The 22,579-nt window shown below is 32.9% G+C and overlaps 1 protein-coding gene across 7 annotated transcripts; it reads right to left on the bottom strand.

Moving 5' to 3' along the window:
- Positions 1-111: 111 nt before the first annotated feature.
- Positions 112-19,669, bottom strand: LOC11432102 (MADS-box protein SOC1). 7 transcript variants are annotated; one of them, XM_024769868.2, is made up of 9 exons: positions 19,566-19,669; positions 19,377-19,469; positions 18,787-18,982; positions 10,727-10,811; positions 1,728-1,789; positions 1,526-1,625; positions 1,394-1,435; positions 629-670; positions 112-510 (listed from the first exon to the last, which is right to left on the bottom strand). In XM_024769868.2, the coding sequence occupies exons 3-9, from the start codon at positions 18,966-18,968 to the stop codon at positions 382-384; spliced, it is 642 nt and encodes a 213-aa protein (XP_024625636.1). In that variant the 5' UTR covers positions 18,969-18,982; positions 19,377-19,469; positions 19,566-19,669; the 3' UTR covers positions 112-381. The 7 variants fall into 7 exon arrangements, with proteins under 7 accessions (XP_024625636.1, XP_024625634.1, XP_003623808.2 ...); XM_024769866.2 differs by having other exon boundaries at positions 19,373-19,469; XM_003623760.4 differs by lacking the exon at positions 19,377-19,469 and having other exon boundaries at positions 10,727-10,808; positions 19,566-19,649.
- Positions 19,670-22,579: the final 2,910 nt, after the last annotated feature.

Genomic DNA, 22,579 nt, shown 5'->3' on the forward strand with positions numbered 1-22,579 from the left:
TTTTTCTTTTTCTTCCCATAATTGTGATAGAACAAATATGATGCATTTATAGGCATGCCCTATATATATGATGCTTATAAATAGGAGTGGAGAGAGTATTAGAGTGATATATAGACTACAATTATGCCAATATATATCCGGTGCATAACATTGATCAACATAAAAGTTATACATTAGAGACATTTGGGCTTTTCCCCCTTACTTTATACTTGCATACATATAATAAGCAAGGGATTAAGGATATGTTGTTCTATTTATAAAAAATATAGGACAAATTCCAATGCAATAAAGGAAGGATTTTGTTGCTTAGTTGCAAAATGTTCATTTAAATGCATTGGAATGTAAAACCAAACAAACACTACATAATTAGTTTGATTATCTTCAACTAGACCTGTGAAGTCCAATGAACAATTCAGTCACTACATCTGAGCTTGGACTGCTTTCAGCATAGGGTTGTTGATCTTCTCTTTGATGATCCTTTGTTGTTGGCTGCGGCTGCGGCTGCGGGGGCTGCACACCATTTTGCATGGGACTTTTTGTTAGTATTAGATTTTCAAACTAATTAAAGAATTTCTAAAATAACAAGCAAAACAAATTCTAGAAAATAGTAACAATAGTTTCTTTTCACCTGCTTAGAGAGCCTGGCATTTTCAGCAACTAGGTTTTTTTCCTGAGTTGTATTCAAAACATAGAAGTAATCAGCATCATCTCTTCAATGTTGTAAAATCTTAGAAAAAAAGACCTTAATTTTACCTTCATTACAATAAAAAAAATAAGAAGAAAAGAAACACATCAACCACATTAGGTATTTTTATAGCACAAAAGTATGAAAGAAAAACTAGTCACAAAACATTCAGAATCATAGCACAAAATTTCAGTACATCTGTGAAACAGTTTATGTACGCATGCGGAAATTGAGTTCACGTGTGTAAGCAGTTAGTTTGCATATGTATACATGAATCCATGACGTACAATTCATCCAGTTTATAGTATATCTATGAATTTGTTTCACATACGTACATTCGTATACGGAAACTGAGTTCATTTATGTTTAAACAATATTAGTTTGCACATATGTATACGGAAACTGAGTTCACGTATGTTTAAGCAAAATTAGTCTGCATATGCATACGTGAACTCATTTCATGTACAATTCATCCAGTTTATAGTATATTTGTGAACTTGTTTCACATACGTATGTATATATAAACTGAGTTCACGTATATTCCTTCAACACAGAAAAAATCCAAATGCATATAAACTCGAAGAGAATGGAAAAGGAAGTGGAGAAAGGAAATAGTGTACTTCGTAAATTGTTATCAGGTTAGGGATATTTTCAAAAGTTACGTCGTTACCAATTCGAACCACCTTGTCAACTATATGAACAACATACCTTTTCTTTTAGTTGGTCAATTTGATGCTTGTATGCCTGATTCTGAAAAACATAAAGTTTGGACTCAAATATTTATTAAATTCAAAATATTAAAAGTAACTAACAAATTCAACAGGTTTGTGAAACCCTAACCTTTCTTGCTCGAACAACGCTAACACTCTTTTCCAACTGCTGTTCTATCTGTTGTAGTTCATCCAAAGAGCATGACCCCAAACCTTCTCCCATGAGTTTCCTGAAGGATGAATAGTACACATACAATTTTTTTTTTTTATTATTGTGATGAATATATTTATAAACCGTTTGTGAAGATGAATAGAAATTCAAGATGTTGAACCGTTTCGAAGCTTCAAGAAGCTCAATTTTCTTCATCAAACTTGCTGTTTCATGCTTCAAATTCTGCCAAATATTAAGCAAATTCATTCAGCTTTAAGATATTCTAATAAATGTCTGTCATAAGAGAGATCAATGGAATACCAATAAACCAAATTGAAATGAAAAGTGTGAAAATGAAAATGATATTCCAAATCCAAATTATTGCAATTTATGTTGGTCACTTTTTGTTTCAGGGAAATAATAGAAACTTCAATGCAAAAACTCTAAAATATATCAAATGAGTGACTTTCGGATGTTAAGTGATCAACATGGCATTGATCAGGTGTATCAAGGAGAGAGTTATTTATTAGAATAATACTATAGAAAATTAGGAATTGAAAATGATATAATGTATGAAACCAAGCTCACAAAACACCATTATGTTGCGGGTCATGAGAGGAGCCCGAAGGATCATTTTACTGGACCAAGAGCAACCACACAAGTGTCTATCACTTATGTGGTATCTCTTTGCACAATATGATTATACTCCGGGTTCTCCTCATGACCCAACAGTGGTAATAAAACCGATGGTTCGATGAAGGGTTCAACCATCTTCTTGAGTTGAAAGTCTTCTTCACAATAGTGGTCATGCAACGTGCTTCGTTGATGCAGCGGCAACGGCAAAACAAGTGTTTGTGTCTTAAATTGTCAAAATGGCAAGGATTGTTGTGTAGCAAGTGTGAGGTAGAAGTCTCTCATTGGATAGAAATAGTGAGTGTTAAATTATATATAAGTGAGAGGATTAATGCCTTAAGGTTATGGATAAAGATGTGGTGTTTCTCTCACTTGTGTGGTTGCTCTTAGCCCAATATGATGATCTACCAAGCTCTCCCCGTGACCCAACACATTATTCCTAAGTGAGGTCTTTCCTAGGTTAATTTTTGTATCTGACCAAAAGGATAGTCTTATATGTGAATTCAGAAATTGGGCGAACAAGATCTGGGTGTGGAGATTCAGGTGGCGGATGAGGTTGTTTTTTTGGGAGCGGTTAAATCAAGGGAGCTACTTTGCCTGCTGTCGTTTGTTTTTATGTACTCCGAGGTGGATAGGTGGTGTTGAGAGGTTCCGTCGTCTCTATTTTTTTGTAGAGGGATACCTTTTTGTTTTGGATAATCAGTGGAGGACTTGTGCCCCTCGACTCACTTTCATCGTCTATTTTGGGCTTTTATCTTGTCTAAAATATGAAAATAGGCTACGCTTCTAAAGACCTACAAATGTGAGATACTAGGATTTCTTTCAACTGATGCTTCTTGCAGTGTCTTTACCAATGCAATTTTTGTTAGAGACCAATTAGATAGAAAAAGAACGCACATCAAAGCTTATGTCCAAAATGCTTTCGACGATTTCTGGCTTTTAAGCATGCTTCGAGCCATATCAAAGATGGTCTATTTTTCTTTCTGCCATGCATGCTATTCTATTGCGAGGGATCATGGAATTGTTAGAGGACGTTTGATACCAATTTCTTTTCAAAACTCTTGAAATTATTTTGAAGGAAGTTCACCTTCTCGGGGAGCCCTCATAGGTTTTATCTTCCGACCACTTTCATTCTCCACACCATCTTTGAGCTTCTTGAAGGTAGTAAAGATTTTTGAATCAAGAGATAAACCATTTTTTCTTGAAAAGTCTTTGATGAAAATGAGTAAGTATGTTTTTTATCTAGTGAACTTAACTTGCTTGGCCCATATACATTAGCATGTATAAGCTCAAGCAACATTTTGGATCTTGAGCTCGAATCCTTTAAAAATATTGCCTTGAACTGCTTTTCAAGTAAGCATCCTTCACATAGTTTATTAGGGGTGGTTGATAGAGGGCAGTCCTCTCACCATATTCTCCATTGATAACAATCTTATGTCTCTATAGTTTAAGTGTCCAACTTGAAGATGTCAAATCCATGATGTATTAATGTAGCAAGCTAATTGGAGACACTTTGCAGCATTATTTTGGATATTCAACAAGAACATCCTATTACTAAACAATGATACATTCGTGATGAGCTTATTTCTTCCATATTTGATAGAAACTAAAATATTTCATGTGAATATTTATAGTCTTTTTCTAAAAGTTGTCTCAGACTATGTTTTATTTTTCACACGTGGGATGTGGTAAAAGTCATGACTTCCATCTTTAAGATATTACCTTTGTCCTTCAACAGAGTCGTGGAATCATCGTCACTGTTGTAGTATGATTCAAAATTTGATGGATGAAGAATATTGTTGCTAAAAATATAAAATATTTGTTTCAAATATATTTTGTGCTGAAAATATATTTATGGACAATAAATATATTTTTGTATCGTATGAAGAACGATTTGATGCAAATATATTTTGAAAGGGAATATTATATTTTTGATGCAAATATTCTTTCACCGAAGGAGGAAAAAAAACACGTATCTTCAGTGTGGTATTTGTTCCAAATTTATGAGTTATACTTTTACTATAAATATAGACCTTGTATCAGGCTAAACTTTGAGAGAGATAGAAGGGGTTGAAACAAGGGTTTAGAAAGGCAACAACAAAACTAGGGTTTGTATAGAGTTTGTCTCTTCGGAACAAACACTAGGGTTTGCGGGTTGATTCACCTTTGGAAACACTATTAGGATTGAGTCTCTTGGTTACGAGAAGAGATTGGGGCTTTGAGTATAATTAGGCGGGAGATTTATTCTTGTAATCCATTGATTTCTCTTTTGTAACGTTACTCATCATATAATGAATCAGAGGGTTGCTCTCTCCTCAGACTAGGTCAATTTGGACCGAACTGGGTCAACAAATTCTTTTGTGTTATTCTCTTCTTTGTGTTCTTCTATCCGTTGTTTTCTACTTTTGGCTTGTATTTAATTGTTCCATACATTTTGTTTTGGTTGCTTGATTATCCCTTGCTCCACATATCAAGTTGTTATTGGTGTGATTTTTCATCGAATTCACAACAATTGGCGCCCACCATGGGGCAAGGGTCAAAGGATAATCAAGTACCATGGGTTCGAAGTGGGATATTGAGAAGTTTACCGGAGATAACGATTTTGGGTTATGGAAGGTAAAGATGGAAACGGTGTTAATACAACAAAAGTGTGAGAAAGCTTTCACGAACGGAGAAGACCGAGATGGTGGACAAGGCCAGGAGAGCCATTGTCTTGTGCCTCGGGGATAAAATTTTGAGAGAAGCAGCAACGGAAACAACCGCGGCATCGATGTGGTCAAAGTTCGAATATTTGTATATGACAAAGTCTTTGGCTCATCGGAAAGTCCTAAAGCAACAACTTTACTCATTCAAGATGGTAAAGTCAAAGGCTATCATGGAGCTACTTGTGGAGTTCAACAAAATCATTGGTGATTTGGAGAACATTGAGGTGCGTCTTGGGGATGCAGGTGCTCTGATGGTGTGGTGTTGTTTGGAGAATGAAGAAGGTGATGTGTCTCACCTTGAGATTGATGCCTTGTGGAGCGGTGGTCGTCTGGAGAGACGTTAAACACTCAACATCAGCCTGGAGAGGCGGTGGTAAGAATACTCATGATCAGTCTGGAGAGGCGGAGGCAAAAATACTCATGATCTACCTGTTGAGGTGGAGTTTCAAGGTTGAAGACATAGTGGGATGTACGCATTTGCTAGTTGAGGTAGAGTACGCTCAGCGTGAGGTGGAGTTGAACACACCGGTAATGGTACGACTATGGAGGACCTTGGGTGCTATGCTCTATGGTGAGCAAGGGATTTCTTCATGAAGTTGAAGAATGTATAGCACGGCTTGCGAGATTACTCTAAAAGAAGGCCAAGGGTGATTGGATGCAAGGTGATCTTCAAGGAAGCGGGAGATGTTCTGCGTTGAAGATGTTTTGGTGAATGCTTGTGGGACTACCTAAAACTCCTGGTGTAGTTGGACCGCAAGGACTCTTAGAGAAGACGGAAGACGTTCCGATGGCTGAAGAGGTTAAGGTGAATGCTTGTGGAACTACCTAAAATTCCTAGCGTAGTTGGACTACAAGGACCTTCGAGAAGGCGGAAAATATTCCGATGGCTGAAGGGGTTTAGAGGTGTAAACTTGTGGAGCTACTTGGTGTAGTGGGAAGCAAGGGAAAGAGCAGCATGGTGGACGATGTTAAATTGGCATCATCACTAATTTAGAGTCAAGGTGGAGAATGTTGTAGTATGACTCAAAATTTGATGGATGGAGAATATTGTTGCTAAAAATATAAAAGATTTGCTTCAAATATATTTTGTGCTGAAAATATATTTATGGACAATAAATATAATTTTGTATCGTATGAAGAATGATTTGATGCAAATATATTTTGAAAGGGAATATTATATTTTTGATGCAAATATTCTTTCACTGAAGGAGAAAAAAAAAACGTATCTTCAGTGTGGTATTTGTTCTAAATTTATGAGTTATACTTTTCCTATAAATATAGACCATGTATCAGGCTAAACTTTGAGAGAGATAGAGGGGGCTGAAACAAGGGTTTAGAAAGGTAACAACAAAACTAGAGTTTGTATAGAGTTTGTCTCTTCGAAACTAACACTAGGGTTCGTGGGTTGATTCACCTTTGGAAACACTATTAGGATTGAGTCTCTTGGTTACAGGAAGAGATTGGGGCTTTGGGTAGAATTAGGCGGGAGACTTATTCTTGTAACCCATTGATTTCTCTTTTGTAACGTTACTCATCATATAGTGAATCAGAGGGTTGCTCTCTCCCCCAGACTAGGTCAATTTGGACCGAACTGGATCAACAAATTCTTTTGTGTTCTTCTTTTCTTTGTGTTCTTCTAGCCGTTGTTTTCTACTTTTGACTTGTATTTAATTGTTCCATACACTTTGTTTTGGTTGCTTGATTATCCCTTGCTCCACACATCAAGTTGTTATTGGTGTGATTTTTCATCGAATTCGCAACCGTCACCTAATAATTCATCAAGATCCACGAACATGCCCCTCTTCAACATATATGACTACTTGCACCAGTGTCAAATCAACATTAATTTTCTTGGCTTCCTTCATTACTTTCACATTCTAGGAAACTTCTCATCATTCACTTTTATTTAGTTGGTCTCCTCCACAACTATATCCTCGACATAAATCTACATTTTTAAGCGTAGTGGCCAAACTATTGTCACATCCAAATTATTCTCGACCATAACCTTGTTCTCAACCTTGCTTATCTCAGTTATTTGGCTTTCTTCTTTTTCCTTTAGTTGTATCTTGAGTTTATTAGTGATCTCTTGCTTCTTCTCCACCTTCTCGTCATAAGCTTGCAATGATCCTTGAATTGTTTTATTGTCATGGTTCACAACAGTATGCTCAAACTTGGGATCCACAGGTGTATTATCTTCTCCATAATGATAGCATCTTCTAACTTCTATCCATTCCTTTAATTCATTGAAATATGATAGCTCTTGAAAAATATTCAAAAATAGATCCTGAGTCTATCATATGCAAAGACTCAAATTCACCTCTAAGAGTTAAGAGATACCTTATTTACTATGCCTTCTCGTGTGGAAGAGGTTTGGAGCTTCTCCCATGCCTCTCCTTAGAAAATGTAGTATTTGAAATTTTCTTAAGCTCATTTTCATCCAATGCTTGGTAGGTGAGGAAGAGAGTTTTTTTTTTTTTTTTTTTTTTTGTCTCTGAATTGAATCCATCAAAATATATCTTTGTGCTTGAGTTAATGAATCTTTATAGCCCTTTTGAACAATTACCAAAACATCATGTGCTTTAAGAATAGCCTTTCATTTTGATACTCCGATTATGATAGCTTCTTCCATTTAAAAGTCGACTTGGAAGGATGCCACTTCATTGCTTGTCATGAATATATAACGGTTTCTTATATAAGGACGTGATGAATTTACTCCTAGTGTTAGGTTTGTGTTTTAATGAAGTTTATTAGCTAGTTTCTTTTGATAATGTTTGATAAGTATTAGTTAAATGCCTAGAACATGTTAAAACACTTAGTAATCGTTGTGTCATATGTGTCTTGTATATCAAGTTTATCTTTGTGTGGGAAAACGTTCATTTTTGTGTGGCAAAATCACTTTTCTAGGTCATTGATTCGATTCAAATATGTTTGAATCGTATCATTCCTTCTCTCTGTCCCTGGCTTTTGTTGACCATGTGAATTTGATTCGGTTCATGATTCTTTGAATCGTATCATTCATGAGTCGAATCAAAATGTCTTGATTTGCGCCTGGCCTACGAAAAAATTTCCAAGCTTGAGCCTAGCCTATGGCCTATCATAGACCGTTTTTCTTGGCCTTACATCAAGGTCATCAAATAGTTCATTTGACCTACTAAATAGGCTAAACATGCCTTAAAGCCTACTAAAAAGTTTATTTCACTTCAAGCAAATTTTAACAACATTAAAGCCTACTTAAAAGCCTATTACAACAAAGCCTATTATGGGACTCATAGGTAGAGAAAAGTAAGTATGTTTCTATTTTTAATGTATGCAATTATTTTAATAAAAAATATATATCTTTTAATAGATAGGTATTAATAGGCTGGCCTATCATACTTAACAGGCTTTTCTAGAAGCCTGAGCCTGGCCTTTTTAACTAAACAGACTTTTTAGAAAGCCTAAGCCTTGGCCTCTCTACTAAACAGGTAATGCCAGGCCAGGCCATAGGCTTCTCAAGTTCAAGGGGATCCAAGCTCCGGGCACAACAAAGAAGAATTCAAGGTGAAAGAATTCCAATGATTGCATGTGAGTTTGAGTTTCGAAGACTTAGGGAATCTCCAATTTCAAGGGTTACTTGATGATTGATGGTGTTGTGGTTGCTTAGGATAGAAGATTAGGGTTATCGAGGGAATTCTTTCTAATCATAACAATTTGTAAACAATTCTCAACAATAATGAAGTCCTTGATAGAGATGTATTCTATCAAGAAATGTAGACGTACCTTGAAACGAGTATGAAAGAGGGAACTACTATAAATTTTTTGGTGTTCTTCTCTTCCCTATCCTTTTAGATTTTAGATTTATGATTTGTATATGAATTTTAATGTTTGTAGCTATGTGAGTTGAATATGATTAATTTTCATACTTAACTTGATCTTAATTTATTGAATTAAGATTCTTTTCAAATTCAATTTTCTCACGATTTAACTTCACTTAAGTTTCAAATCATTAATTCGTATATTTTGTGTTCCTTAGTGTTAGTTTGCTTTATTGCAATTAGGTTTGACTTGAGCTTGTCTAGTTTTGTGATCTGTATATTTGATTATTGATATTTGATTTGCTTAATTTAATTGAACCTCTCAATTCAATATTGAATCTTAGTGTTTTAATTACTATCTTAATTTTTGTTCTCGTCGTTGTGTACAAATCCGAAAAGTCATACATTTTTAATTGACACTTTAGCAAACTCTTTTGAAATTCGAAAAACATTATCTACTCCCCTCTAATAGACCTCCTTTTTGTTCGCCATATAAACCAACACGTGACCCTGATAGCACTTTGTTGAAAACAAGAAGGTTATGGTTAACTTTTGGGAATAATATTTGAGAGAATGACAACCACTTTCTTTGAGAGACTCCTTTGGTTTATTGTTTACTTGCATTCTTCTCTCTGCTTTTTATACGTTCGAGAGTTTTATAAAACATCACAATGTGATTCTTCTTCATACTTTAAGCGAGAGTTTCACGCACTTCTCTCAGCTATTTGCTTTTAATAATATACTCCCTCTTTGTTCCTAATCCTTTGCCATTTAGGTTTGGACACAAATAATAATAAATTTTTATACGTGTAGACAATTTTACCCTTAATTCATTTAGTAAAAGTAAAATTCATTTAATGAATGCTTTTGATTATTGTAAGGGTAAAAAGGAAAAATATTATTAATTGTATTTTAATTTCTTAAAAGAACCAAAAGTTTGGAAAATTAAAATAAAAATTAAAAAGACCAAAATTGGTGACGGAGGGAATACTTATTTAGTTCTACACCTCACTAAAATATTTACTAATTGAGCCTAGCACTTTTTTTTTTTTTTTTTGAGGATAATTGAGCCTAGCACTTGATTAGTCTAATTGACCAATCAAGTTTACAGTCCATTGATGTGGCCAAATATCCAGGGGCGCAGCCCTTCATTGACAAGGGGTAGCCTTGGCTACCCCAAAAAATATATTAATCTTTAATAAGTTGGTGTAAATTGATACTCGGCTACCCCAAATAATAAACATTGAGCTATCCCAAACAAATTCAGTTGCCGAAAATTAACATAAACAAATTAAATGGACATTGAGTTTCTTGCAAATAACCTATTTATTTTACATTGGAAAAGACATTATTAATCTATTTAGTAAACGGTCAATTATGGATAAAATTGGTTTCTTGAAATGCATTTTACACAAATTTTTTAAATAGCTATTGTCAATTTTTATCCTTTGTTGATGCTTTAATTTACATTTCATATAAGTAAAAGTTATTGTCATTATTTTTTTCATGTATTGATTAATTTTTGAATTAAATTTGTTTTTAGTCTTTAGAACACTTGCGATTTTTGAGTTGTGTTTATAAGATTTTGTTTGATTTTTGTCCTTAATTTTTTGTTAGAGATTAAATACAAGATTAAAAACGCTTTTTCAGTAAATTTTTTAAAAATTGAGACAAAAATTGAATAAATTTTTTGTAAGGACTAAACCTAAAAAATTATAATCTATGGGACTAAAATTATTTTTATCCTTAAATTTAATATATTTGTTTTAAAAATATTTTATTCTTCCTTTATATTTGGCCCTTGCATAAAAAAAATTCTAGCTTCGCCGCTGCAAATATCTAACGATGACGTAATTAAAAACTTAATATTAGTATTTTAAAAACTCGGTATTCGATCTTATAATTAATATTATTTTTGAAACTCGGTTTCGATCTTATAATTAACATTATGATTATATCTTGATATTCTAATACCATTTCAATTCTAGATGATGAATAGGAATGTTGAACAATGAAAGATATTTATAGGGGTGCTAAAGAATGATTACCTGCATATTTTGTTCATCTGATCTTTGCATTGGTTGAGCACTCCTGGTATTCCTACGGTAGCGTTCAATTGTGTCCTGCATGCTGCTACATAATACCCAATATTACTACAATCAATGTAAAAGTCAATATTTTTCTATAAGGTTAATTTTTTTTTTTAAATAAAGAGAATAATTTTTAGTAGACTTATACTCCACACAAGCACAAGATTTAAAAGAGACTCTTTGTTAACAATTATTGAGAAATAGAAGTAAAAATAACATTATTTTGGATAACAATAGTTTATTATGGAAAATACAAGAAAATAAGAAAAAGAAAACATATGATACGTTTCTTTATAGTTTAAAAAAAGAAAAAGGAATAGGTGTTATAAAATTATTTGTTCTGAATATATATTCTTGTATTATACTTTTCACAAAAAGAAAGCATAAAACATAAACACAACATACCATATTCTCTCAACTTCTAATTTTCATTTATTCCTCATCATAGAAATTTATTTATTTTTATGGTTTCTTTGAAAAAATTGATTTTAACTATGACATCATACACAATTCCACAAGCACGACCAATAAGAAAATTTTCTAGGTTAACCCACTTGGGTTGATCTGATGATATTGGTTTAGGAACTTGGAGTGTACTCCTCTTTAAAAAAAAAAAAAAAAATCCTAGGTTTAGTTGGAGGGTCTGTGCAAGTCTAACAGTGAGGGTGGGTTGGTGGTGAGAAACCATAAATTTGTGAACCTGAGTTTGCTAGCAAGTGGAGGTGGTGGTAATTAGAATAACTAGTAACCTTATGAAGGGAGGTCCTATAAGCAAAGTATCATTTCGCAACCATATTATTCCCCCTATTTGGAAGGGGTCAACCTTACTCACTATTATTCTATGCCATGGAAGGATATCTACCTTCTGTGTGTGTTTTCTCATTTGAGTTCTTAGTGGTTTATTGAATTTTTGGGGAAATCCATTAGAGATGGGGAATCTGGTCTCTTTCTGTTTTTAGGTAGTGGAATATTAGGGTTTCTCATCTTTGGAGTTGGGGTTGATTGTTTGGGAGGGTATGTTTATTTGTTTGAGAAGAAGATCTTCTATCCCTTATTATTGACTCAATTTTCCATGATGTCCCTCTCGGTGGTTGAAGGTAGAAAGATGTTAAAAATGCTCTAAAAACAAGGTCTTCTAAGTCAAGTTGTCTTACTCACTTTTATAGACCAAGTTTTTTTAGTCAGAATTGCCTTTTGAGGATCACCTATTTATCTTGGATAGATAGTTGAAGAGCTTTGATCTATCCAAAGTTTGTGCCTTTTATTGGCAACTTCTTATGAATAGATGAGTTCCTATGTTGGATAATCTATATCGCAGGAATGTAGTTCTTGACATTGTAGACTCTTGTATTATGGCTCTGTTTGGTAAAAAGAAGCTATAAGTTAGCTGATAGCTGAAAAGCTAGCTGATAGCTGGTAGCTGATAGCTGATAGCTTATAGCTGAAAAGCTTGCTTATTAAAAATAATGTGTTTGGTAAAATTAGCTGTTGAAGTGGCTGATAAGTATAAAATGACATAAAAGGACGTGTTTTTTTTTTAATATACATATAGACACACACATTTTTTTTATAATGTATTTATTTTTTAATATTTTTAATTATAGTTAAATATGTTTTTGGTCCCTATAAATATTCAAACTTTTGGTTTTAGTCTCCATAAAAAAATTCTTCGACCTTTAATCCTAAAAAAAAATTCACTAACAATTTTGATCTCTGTTTTATGAGTCCCAAAAATAAGAGAAATGTGGAAACAAAAATGTGAGGTAGAATATATAAAATTTTACAACGTACAATAGACTAGTTATTTTTTCCTTTAAAAAAAATAGGCTAGTTATTTTTTGTGTGGTGTACGGCAGGTTAGTTATAACAAAATATAAAGCATTTCCATAAAATATATATATATATATATATATATATATATATATATATATATATATATATATATATATATATAAAGTGCTCCTTAAAAAAAACGGCATTTTATTTAAGGGAAAAAATGGGGCGGTTATAAAGATGAACATGGGTACTTGTTTAATTAAAAAAATAATTAATTAAATTAATAGGGTTAAAGTTGGAAGAAAATATAAAAAGCTACCAGCTATAAGCTAAAAAGCTACTTGATATAGCTTTTCAAAAAACGCTATAAGCTCATGAAAAAAGCTTGTTACCAAACACGTCACGTTTTCTTCTAACGAGCTTATAAGCTAATCCAACAAGCTATAAGCTAGCTTTTTTGTGTTACCAAACACAGCCTATGTGTCTCGAAAATGAAGAGAAAATGATTTATTTGTGTGTTTTATGCAAGATTACCATCAATGTCTAGAATGTGATTTGCCCATGGCTCCCGCATAGTAGTGTTGTCAAATAATCTCTTTCCTCAAATATGTTTCGTATCGGCTAAAAGCCCACAAAAGTAAGCCATATTAAGCCAAACTTGATACACATTGAGGGAGCATATGAAACCCTGTGCGGATCACCACACGTGAGCCCTTGACTCAAACTCAACCGTCAAAATCATAACAAACAACCTCCTAGGATGGTGCCGCATCTCACGAAGACCATTAAACACCTTCTACGCCTATATAAGGATGACTCGGCATCACCGTTAAGGTACACTTCATCCTTACCACTTTTGAACACAACCACCTCTTTCAGATAATGACTTGAGTGTTGGAGTGTTAATGTGCCTGCAACACATTTTTCTGCTCCACCGTGAAGACTCAAACTTCCGCCACATTGGAGCACCATGAACAACCACTTAGATTCATCGATCGTCACCGGACCAATAAATTGGCGCTAGACGGATGGGATCATTCATTGATTCCATGTGATTCAAATGATTCTCCACCGTAACCGTTTTCAGTTACGTGCCCCTCTGCCGTAACCGTTTTCGGTTACAAGTTCCTCCACCGTAATAGTTCAATAGTCACCTCTTTGTATCCGAAATTATGGTCGGGACTCGAAAGAGAAACACTAGGAGCAAGACTTCCACCACCGCATGAGTGCGATCGGCGATTCAGACCTTGCAAAATTGTTCGATTCCAATTCTCACACCGGTGAAACCAGATGAGAACGACACCAATGTTTCTCCAATGAAAACGAACAATGTGATTCCTGAAGCGGCGTTCCCTCCTCTGGCAGGACCAATGTCGTCCATTCGAAACGGAAATCGAAATCAAACGACTGAACAAAATCCTCCACCACCTCCTCCAGCAGCAAAACGAAAAATTGAGGCGAGTAGAGGAGATTCATACGAAGATCACTAAACAACAAAACGCTACATCGACAGCGGTTGATGACGCCATCTCCGTTTCGCCAAAGCTAGAAAGAATGAAGACTCAAACTGTAACATCGCAGACTGCTTTCAGGATTGCCGACTGACCCCACAAACCAACACGAGTCTTTTCAGCGGGTTTTGTCCTCACTCGCACGCTTTCCCGGTAGGTCACCCATCCCAAAATTGCTCCAAGTCAAGCACGCTTAACTGTGGAGTTCTTATGGAATGAGCTACCTAAAAGAAGATGCATCTTGTTGATATAGGTAAAACTCAACAATTCTTATAAGTCTTCCTTCAACCATGTAGTCCCATACCTACACGACCTCAGGATCCCTCTCATTCCGATGGGATTCGATTCCTCTAGAAGCTGTTGGGAGCCGCTCATTATGGAGTGGTCGCCGGTGCACAAGGCACAACAATTAGCGGCTCCCAACAACTTCTAGAGGAATCGAATCACATCGGAATGAGAGGGATCTTGAGGCCGTGTAGGTATGGGACTACATGGTTGAAGGAAGGCTTATAAGAACTGTTGGGTACTACCTATATCAACAAGATGCATCTTCTTTTCGGTAGCTCATTCCATAAGAACTCCACAGTTAAGCGTGCTTGACTTGGAGCAATTTTGGGATGGGTGACCTATTGGGAAGTTTCCCGGTAAGCGTGCGAGTGAGGACAAAACACGCTGAAAAGACTCGTGTTGGTTTGTGGGGTCAGTCGGCAATCCTGAAAACAGTTTGGAATGTTACACAAACTTCCTTCACACCGGAGCACCATAATCAACCACTCAGATTCATCGATCGTCACCAGACCTATCAATATATATATATATATATATATATATATTTATATTTTCCTCTCTAGATTTTGTTCTTTTAGGGTCAAGGATAGGCAGTAAAAAGGGATTGACTTTGATTTGGCATATAGTTGTGTGGGTTTTGTGGTGTCTAAGAAGTGGAGTTATTTTTCATAATAAGGTGGTTGGTAGTGCATAAGCGGTATATCTATTTTATGATTTGTGTGTAGATCATATGGAGTGGCTATGCATAAATTAGCCAGGGTACCTTCTCTTTATGTGTTATTGATTTAGTGTATTTTTTTCATCTTGTAGGAATACCCCATTTACACTAACTCTACCATAAAAACTAGTGAAACAAATAACTTGCTAGGTGTGAATCTTGATGTTTCCATTGTTTATTATAAAATAAAATGTGTTTAGGGGGAAAATGTTGAGATGATCAATACGAAAATTTAAGCAAAGTGGAAATGGAGATTTATTGTGGCCGAAGAAGTTTGTTGGTCTGATTTGTTGTCATCTAAATTTAATTCTCTTTTTTTTTTTTTTTCCAAGGCACTGAAACAATATGCTCATCGTTCTCTACATAGTCATCCATTTGGTGGAGGGATCTCAAGATAATTGACTCAAGAGTTTCAACAACTAAATTTAAGTTCTTCAATTTGATTTATTGCTGAGCAAGCTTGGTGATGTTGTCCATACAAGTTAGTTGAAAAACACATGTTTACTTAAAATCTTAAGGCATTGGGTTTATGGATCCTTTCATTAATATATTGTCCAACAGTCACTTTTTTGTCCAATGTGCGACTTCTAACTCACGCAACAATCTCCCCTAAAATGTGAGTTTATTCCTCTCATTTGGTTATGCTCTCCCTCAAGCGGAAAGCTTTTTCATCCACATACATTTGCACATCCGTTGCAGTTGTATCAATAGGACACACCCCTTGGGCATCGTTGTTATGATGACTTTCAACACAAGGAGTTGATCCTTTTCGTAACTATCAGCTCTAATACCACTATTTTGTCATGAGGGAAGTTCAGAGGATCATCTACATTAGACAAAGAGAGAGCACACAAATGAGGTTGGACATCACATCTCTTAACCCAAAACCTCAAGGCATTGTATGGGTCCCCTCACTTAACACTAATTTTTCATCCAATGTGGAACTTCCAACTTACTATGCTACACAATAATCTCCCCCTCAAGCGTGAGTTAGAGGTCCACATTACTTGGAAAAACAAAGGTTGAGAAACATATAATTTGAAGACTCGTAAACTCAGTGCCTTAAGGTTCTAGGTTAAGTTGTGTTGTCCAACTAGCTTGATGTGTGGCTCTTCTTGGTCTAATGAGAATGATCTCCCAAGCATCCCCCATGATCCAACAGTGGTATCAAATTCAATGGTGGTTACTAAAGGAACCGACTCCTTATGTCCAAAGCCTTCTTGAAAATATTGGTCAACTAGCATGTCGACAACGTTGGTGCAAATGTATGTTGATTGAAAAAGCTTCTCCTTAAGAGGGAGCAATATATGAAATCACACTTGAGTGGGAAATTATTGATTATGTGTAGAAAGTGTGAGTTAGAAATTCCACATTGAAATATTGGATGGAAAAGTGAGTGTTGAGTAATAAATAAGTGAGAGGACAAATATGTCAAATGTCTTAACACTTTAGATTAAGATGTGGTTACAATTATAAATAAGTCGTTAGCTGAGAATGGAAAGCAACTAAACTTAGAGTCAATCGATTTCCTTTTAGTCGAAGGAACGTTAGTCAAATAAAAAACAGAAAAGCCCAACTTTGTACTTAACACTCGTTGAGGAGCAAAGTTCCTTACTCGATATAGTCGTTTAAAACACAAAGGGAAACACAATTGAGAACCATTAGCTAATCACTCGGTTAAATATTAAGTAGGATGTCACATTAACAAAATTGTTTGCTTATAAAAGCAAAATAGTGTCGTGCTATGCTTCAAGTATTGAATCATATTCATTACACTTATTCTTACCCATTAAACATTAGGAGATCTCTATGTACTTTTTTTTCTCTTTTGAATAAGAGTTTTTTTTTCAATGAAAAGTTTAGGTGAGTTGAGTTTTTGAGGGAGACTCATCAAGGTTGTGTCAGACCTCAAGGCTTAAAGAACACATGCAAACATTCCTCAAATAAGTTTTCACATTGGCAGCGGGAGTTGAACTCCTGATCTTGTATATGAGTCAACTTCTTACCAACTGATTCAACCTTCATTGATTGAATAAGAGATTACGTCAATTGTGCTAGAGCGACTACCCATTTAACAATTTTAATCATACTTTTTTATAAAAGAAAATGTTTTTACTCTCAGAGGAAAAAGAAATGACATCTATAGGGTGTAACAGGTCAGTTTAATTCACTTTTTTGAAAGAAAATAAATCTAAACTAATAAAAAGAAATTGTTTAGACTTGAATTTTATGATCTTTTGTGAGGAAACTCGAACCAAATCGATGAAGAATGGGTTGATTTGGTAGTAAATAGGACTATCTAATATGGAACCGACCCAAAGGTGGACTATCTAATTTACTTAAGTAAATTTAATAAATTAAACATTATTTTTAGGGAAATTTAAATATTATTTTTATTCATCGTTTTTAATATTATAAAATGTATTTTTTACTAAAAGTAGTAAAGGTTTACATTTGATCACTTATAAGAGGTCCAAATTAGACACACGCATGATAATAAGAGGTTAAACTCAGTTTAATCAAATTGATATTTTTAAAAACATAATAACTTTTTGAAACACTATAATTTTATACTATTAAAACATGTACATAAGCTACAATGAAAAAAAGTAATATATAATGATTAAAAAATATATGAACACAAGACAAAACTACCAATATAATGTGAACTTAATAATAAAATATAATTGTTTGGTTTAGGTCTCATGTGTTAAGTTTTGAATGATATGTGAAACTTAATTATATCCAAACCGATTGAAATTGGTTTGGTTTAGTTTGGTTCGGTTTATAAACCAAACATATATATGAGGAAGAAGAAAAAAGGAACAAATTTAGTTGGTTTGAATTGAATATTCGGTTTAATGAATCACTGGTTTATAAACCAAACATATATAGATAGTTATGCTTTTGATCTTGTTTTGAAAGTAGTCAAGGCTGCACCACTCTCACATCGTACACTCATATTGATATTAGATATTTCCTATTATTATAATTAAATATATACAAATAGTACTTTAAACACTAATTAAATAACATGTTATAAAGTACGTAGTTATATTAGTTTTCAGAGTTTGATCTTCGTATTTTCTAACTAAAATTTCTTTAGTCTCATTTAGTTCATTAATCGAACTACTTGAGACATATCTAATATTAAAGTTACGATTTCAAATTATCGAATGTCAATATCATTGATATTGCGTAGCATAGTTAAATGTAACTAATACGACTTTAATTAGAATATCGTATCAATTCTAAAAACATTAAAAATATAATGATATCACATACTTTTATAGTTTATGGCTAGGGTAAACTTGCATTATCCTTCTTAAAGTAATCAAGATTTTACAGAATATATTTAGCTGATATGATCTACACACCCCACTGTACTTTTGAGGTTACAGAAAAAGGTGAAAAATCATAACATCATATAAACTCTTTACTTCCTATCAAATCAACCAATGTGGTTAATTAATTATGATGAAAATCTTGAATATATTATACACTTGATCTCTCTATTCTCCCAACTATATATATATATATACACATATGGTGCAAAAGTGTGCATGAAATTATTCTCTTAAAACAAATGATATAGCATGAAGAGGGATCTATAGCATATGCTATAGTTAAGATGCAATAATAATATATAAAATAAAATAAAAACAATTAATTTGTAACAGAGAAAATAATAAAATAAAAATTTAGGGTACAATTAATTTACTTACCAGGAGCTTGAAAATTCATAAAGTTTTCCTCTTGGAGAGAAGATGATAAGAGCAACTTCAGCATCACAGAGAACAGATAGCTCAAATGCTTTCTTCAACAAACCATTACGCCTCTTTGAGAATGTCACTTGTCTGCTTGTAGCATTCTCTATACGCTTCATTTGTGTCTTTCCTCTCACCATTTTGATTAATTTCTCTAACAAAATCACAGAAGAAAAATCATCACTACAGAAGAAAAGGAAAAAAAACTATGAAATTAATTAGAAAATTAATGCTTTTAAAATCAATAAACATGAACTAGTTCATTACATAGTGTAGAATTGATTTTTATTTTACCCAATCAAAGATGAAAAACATCAAAAGATAATTAAGAATCAAAAGTCAACAACCATTTGAAACCAAAATCATTTATCATTTATTTAATACTTAAACTATAATATGGAGGATAAAAAACGAAATCAAGAACACAAAATAGCAGCAATAATAAATAAATATATTTGACAATAAGTTATGGATCTAAATACAAATGAAATTATTTTCATTTGTTTCTTATTTAGGAAAAGAAAAATGATTGGTTGATTCTTACCTACCAGCAGCAAAAGAAGAAAAGAAACTACTCAAGTAGTTGTTGAGAAGGGTTTTGTGATTTACACACTCAAATTGGCAAAAATCTGAGGTTGTGACTAGAAAAGGGAAGAAGAGAAGCAATTAATAAGAGATGGGGATAAAGGAAGCACCCAAAAAGAGAGAAAAGAACTGCATAGCAGACACAGACTAACCTTTCCTTATTCAACCACCTATTATGCCTTTAGTTTCATTCAGCCCCACCATTTTAAGAAACTATTTTATGGTTTATACATTTTTCAAACCTCATCTTTTTTCTTGTTTTGGTAAAATCCAACCCCATGGGACCCAGATATGTATGTATATTTTTAGTTTAATCATAAAGGGTTCTCAATTATTTAATTCATATTTGCTATTATAGTGGGTTTGTAAAAATAACAGTGAACCATCCCCGTGAGTTTAACTCAGTTGGTATGAATATTGCATATTATATGTAGCGGTTACGGTTCGAACTCGAACACCCCACTTCTCCACAATTAAATTGTGTGAGCTCTAACCACTAAACTACTTGACCAAAAAAATAATAGTGAACCAATGTGATTTCATAAAAGTTAAAAGAGTGTATATTTTATAACATTACGATTATTTATCGTGATTTTGAAAAACTCGTTAGGATATCAAACAAAGATTTCCATCAAAATAAATTATACTTGCAAGATTATTTATGTTGTTGTGTGTGGAGATATTTCTTTTTTGGTTTTAATGTTTTGGATATATTTTAATTTACCAAAAAATAAAGATACTAATTATTTTACATTTTATTGAAAAAATAATAAATATTCACTATTATAAGTAATAAAAAATTAAAAAAAAGTTGAATTTTGCTTCGCCGACATTTTTGAGAAATAAAATATTAGTATTATAACTGTAAATGATAGAAAATATTTTTTCCTAAAAAAATATAACTCATTAAACTATTAAATTAAATATAGGTGTAGCGGTACACTCAAATTTTTCGAGTGTACCATAGAAATTGCCTAAATAATTGCAATAGTGAATGTTAAATATAGAAAATTAGTATAATAAATAATAAACAATGAAATAATTTTTTTTTCTTTTAAAATGATTTGTCTCGAAGTACAAAAGTTTATCAATAAATTCTTTCAAAAAAAAAAAAGTTTATCAATAGATCTTGGGTTCATAAAAATAATAATTAATTTATTAGTCGAGAAAGCAATCTTACCAAAAAAATCCAATTTATCAATCTACCGTTGAAACCCTAAAGATGTTTTACAAATATGTCAAGTTATATCTCATAGAATAGATTTTCAAAAAAGATAATATACCATTAAAATAATGATAAAATATCATCAAACAGTCACATAACTTTTTTTTTCTTCAAAAGAAATGATATTTTAATATCAAAATCAAACAATATTTTTTTTCATCAAACACTATACAATAACTTTATATTCATAACAGTAAATCCTATCCAACAGATATTTTTGAAGATATTTGAAACGTGATATAATAAAGTGAAATATAATGTATAATAATATTTCTGATGGAGAGAGAGAAGAGGGAGAGGCATTGATTTGATTCATTCATTGATGAATGAAATTAGGGAGATGGAAGAATGAGAGCTGAGAGAGGGGAGAGTGTGGGGCTGGAATTGTAAGTGTGCGGGACAAGTGGGGTACAAAAACAGAAACATAGCTAAAAACAGAGTAAAATAGTGTAATATTAGTAATTTATGAAAAAGAAAACTAATATCCGTACATTGACGTACACCATGAACCAATCACAACTCGAAAACACACCATCTTGTCATCATACTCTTTATGCTATAACACAATTTTTGTTTTCAACTTTTTCATTTTACTTTTATGCATATTTGTCTTTTTTAATTAACTTAATACTATGTCCTTGTCTGCATTAACAGTCACTTTGGCATGTCAGGCTAGCTACGTTTCGAATAATGAATCACATCTAATCCACGTTCTTATTTTTACCTCGTTTCTCTCTTCTCTTTTTTTTTTTTTTTTTTTTTTTTTAATGTGATCGGGGTTTGAATTCCGAATAATATATATTTTATGTATTGTCCTTATCAACTGAGCTAAACTCATAAAGACGTCTCTCTCTTCTCTAACTTATGCACATAATATTTAGATTATATTATACCATTTTCATAACATTTTAACTAATACAAATTTTATAAATTTAGTGTTGGATGAAAAGTTAACCAAATGATCAAGATTTAGAAGAATTTGAGTTTGATTTTTAGTTGAAACAATTTTTTATCGGACTTTATTTACAATTTTGCTAAACTCCATATTACCAGAATATATTTCTCTTATCTCCGTTAGTTTAGCTCAGTTATTAAAGACAATATATAATATACGTAAAGTTCGGGATTCGAACTCCAAACACTAAAAAAAATTATCATAGGAATTAGAGAGTCAACAAGAAAAATTATATCAAATGAATTCTATTTAATATTGATGCATCTTAATAATAAATAAAAAAATAGATTTATGTAAAATGTTACATGAATAATTTATATGATATAAACTTTCAACTTCTAAACATGAATTTCGTAAAATTTGTATATGTTAAATGTCAATGAGTAGTGTAATATTACACAAATATTAAACTGGTGTAATTTTATTTTTACTCAATTTTTTTTCAAGTGTTTAATTCCTCTGGGATTCTTAAGTGAAAAGTCTTATTAATTCGGAGTTTTGCCGAAAAATAAATAAAGTATAACTATGATTAAGAATTATTTCATCCATCAACTTAGTACATTATTTGGTCATTCTTTATTGTCTTCTAATGTGTATTCTCGTCGGCTCCTATTGCAACTTCTTTCTCAGATAAATATAACTCGAACCACAAGTTTTCAGTTTGTTACTATTCGTCGTTGTTTCTTTTGTCTATATGTTGATGTTGACATTGATGTCAACCTTTCTTCTACGTATTTGTGAGGTGTTTGTATATAACCATTATTGCTAATGTAGGCTAAAGTAATTCACCAGTGATTTTATTTTCGTTGCCCAAGATGAAAAATATGCAACCTACCTATTACGGTTAAATGGACTACCTAATATATTGGTATGCAAGCTACCTAGGATAATTATAAATAGGAAGTATTATAATTTTGTAATACTATACTAGTATTTTAACGATTTATCTCTTATTTTTTGGGCAACCATGTTATTGATTCAAAAGT

This window comes from Medicago truncatula, chromosome 7 (assembly GCF_003473485.1).
Source record: "Medicago truncatula cultivar Jemalong A17 chromosome 7, MtrunA17r5.0-ANR, whole genome shotgun sequence".
NCBI lineage: Eukaryota > Viridiplantae > Streptophyta > Magnoliopsida > Fabales > Fabaceae > Medicago > Medicago truncatula.

What these genes read in the sequence shown, in the direction of transcription:
- LOC11432102 (XM_024769868.2), bottom strand. Translation starts at nt 18,968, where the DNA reads ATGGTGAGAGGAAAGACACAAATGAAGCGTATAGAGAATGCTACAAGC. An exon ending in CAGATGAACAAAATATGCAG is followed by an intron (nt 1,790 to 10,726) that starts GTAATCATTCTT and finishes AATATTTGGCAG; the next exon opens with AATTTGAAGCATGAAACAGC. An exon ending in GCGTTGTTCGAGCAAGAAAG is followed by an intron (nt 1,436 to 1,525) that starts GTTAGGGTTTCA and finishes TATGTTTTTCAG; the next exon opens with AATCAGGCATACAAGCATCA.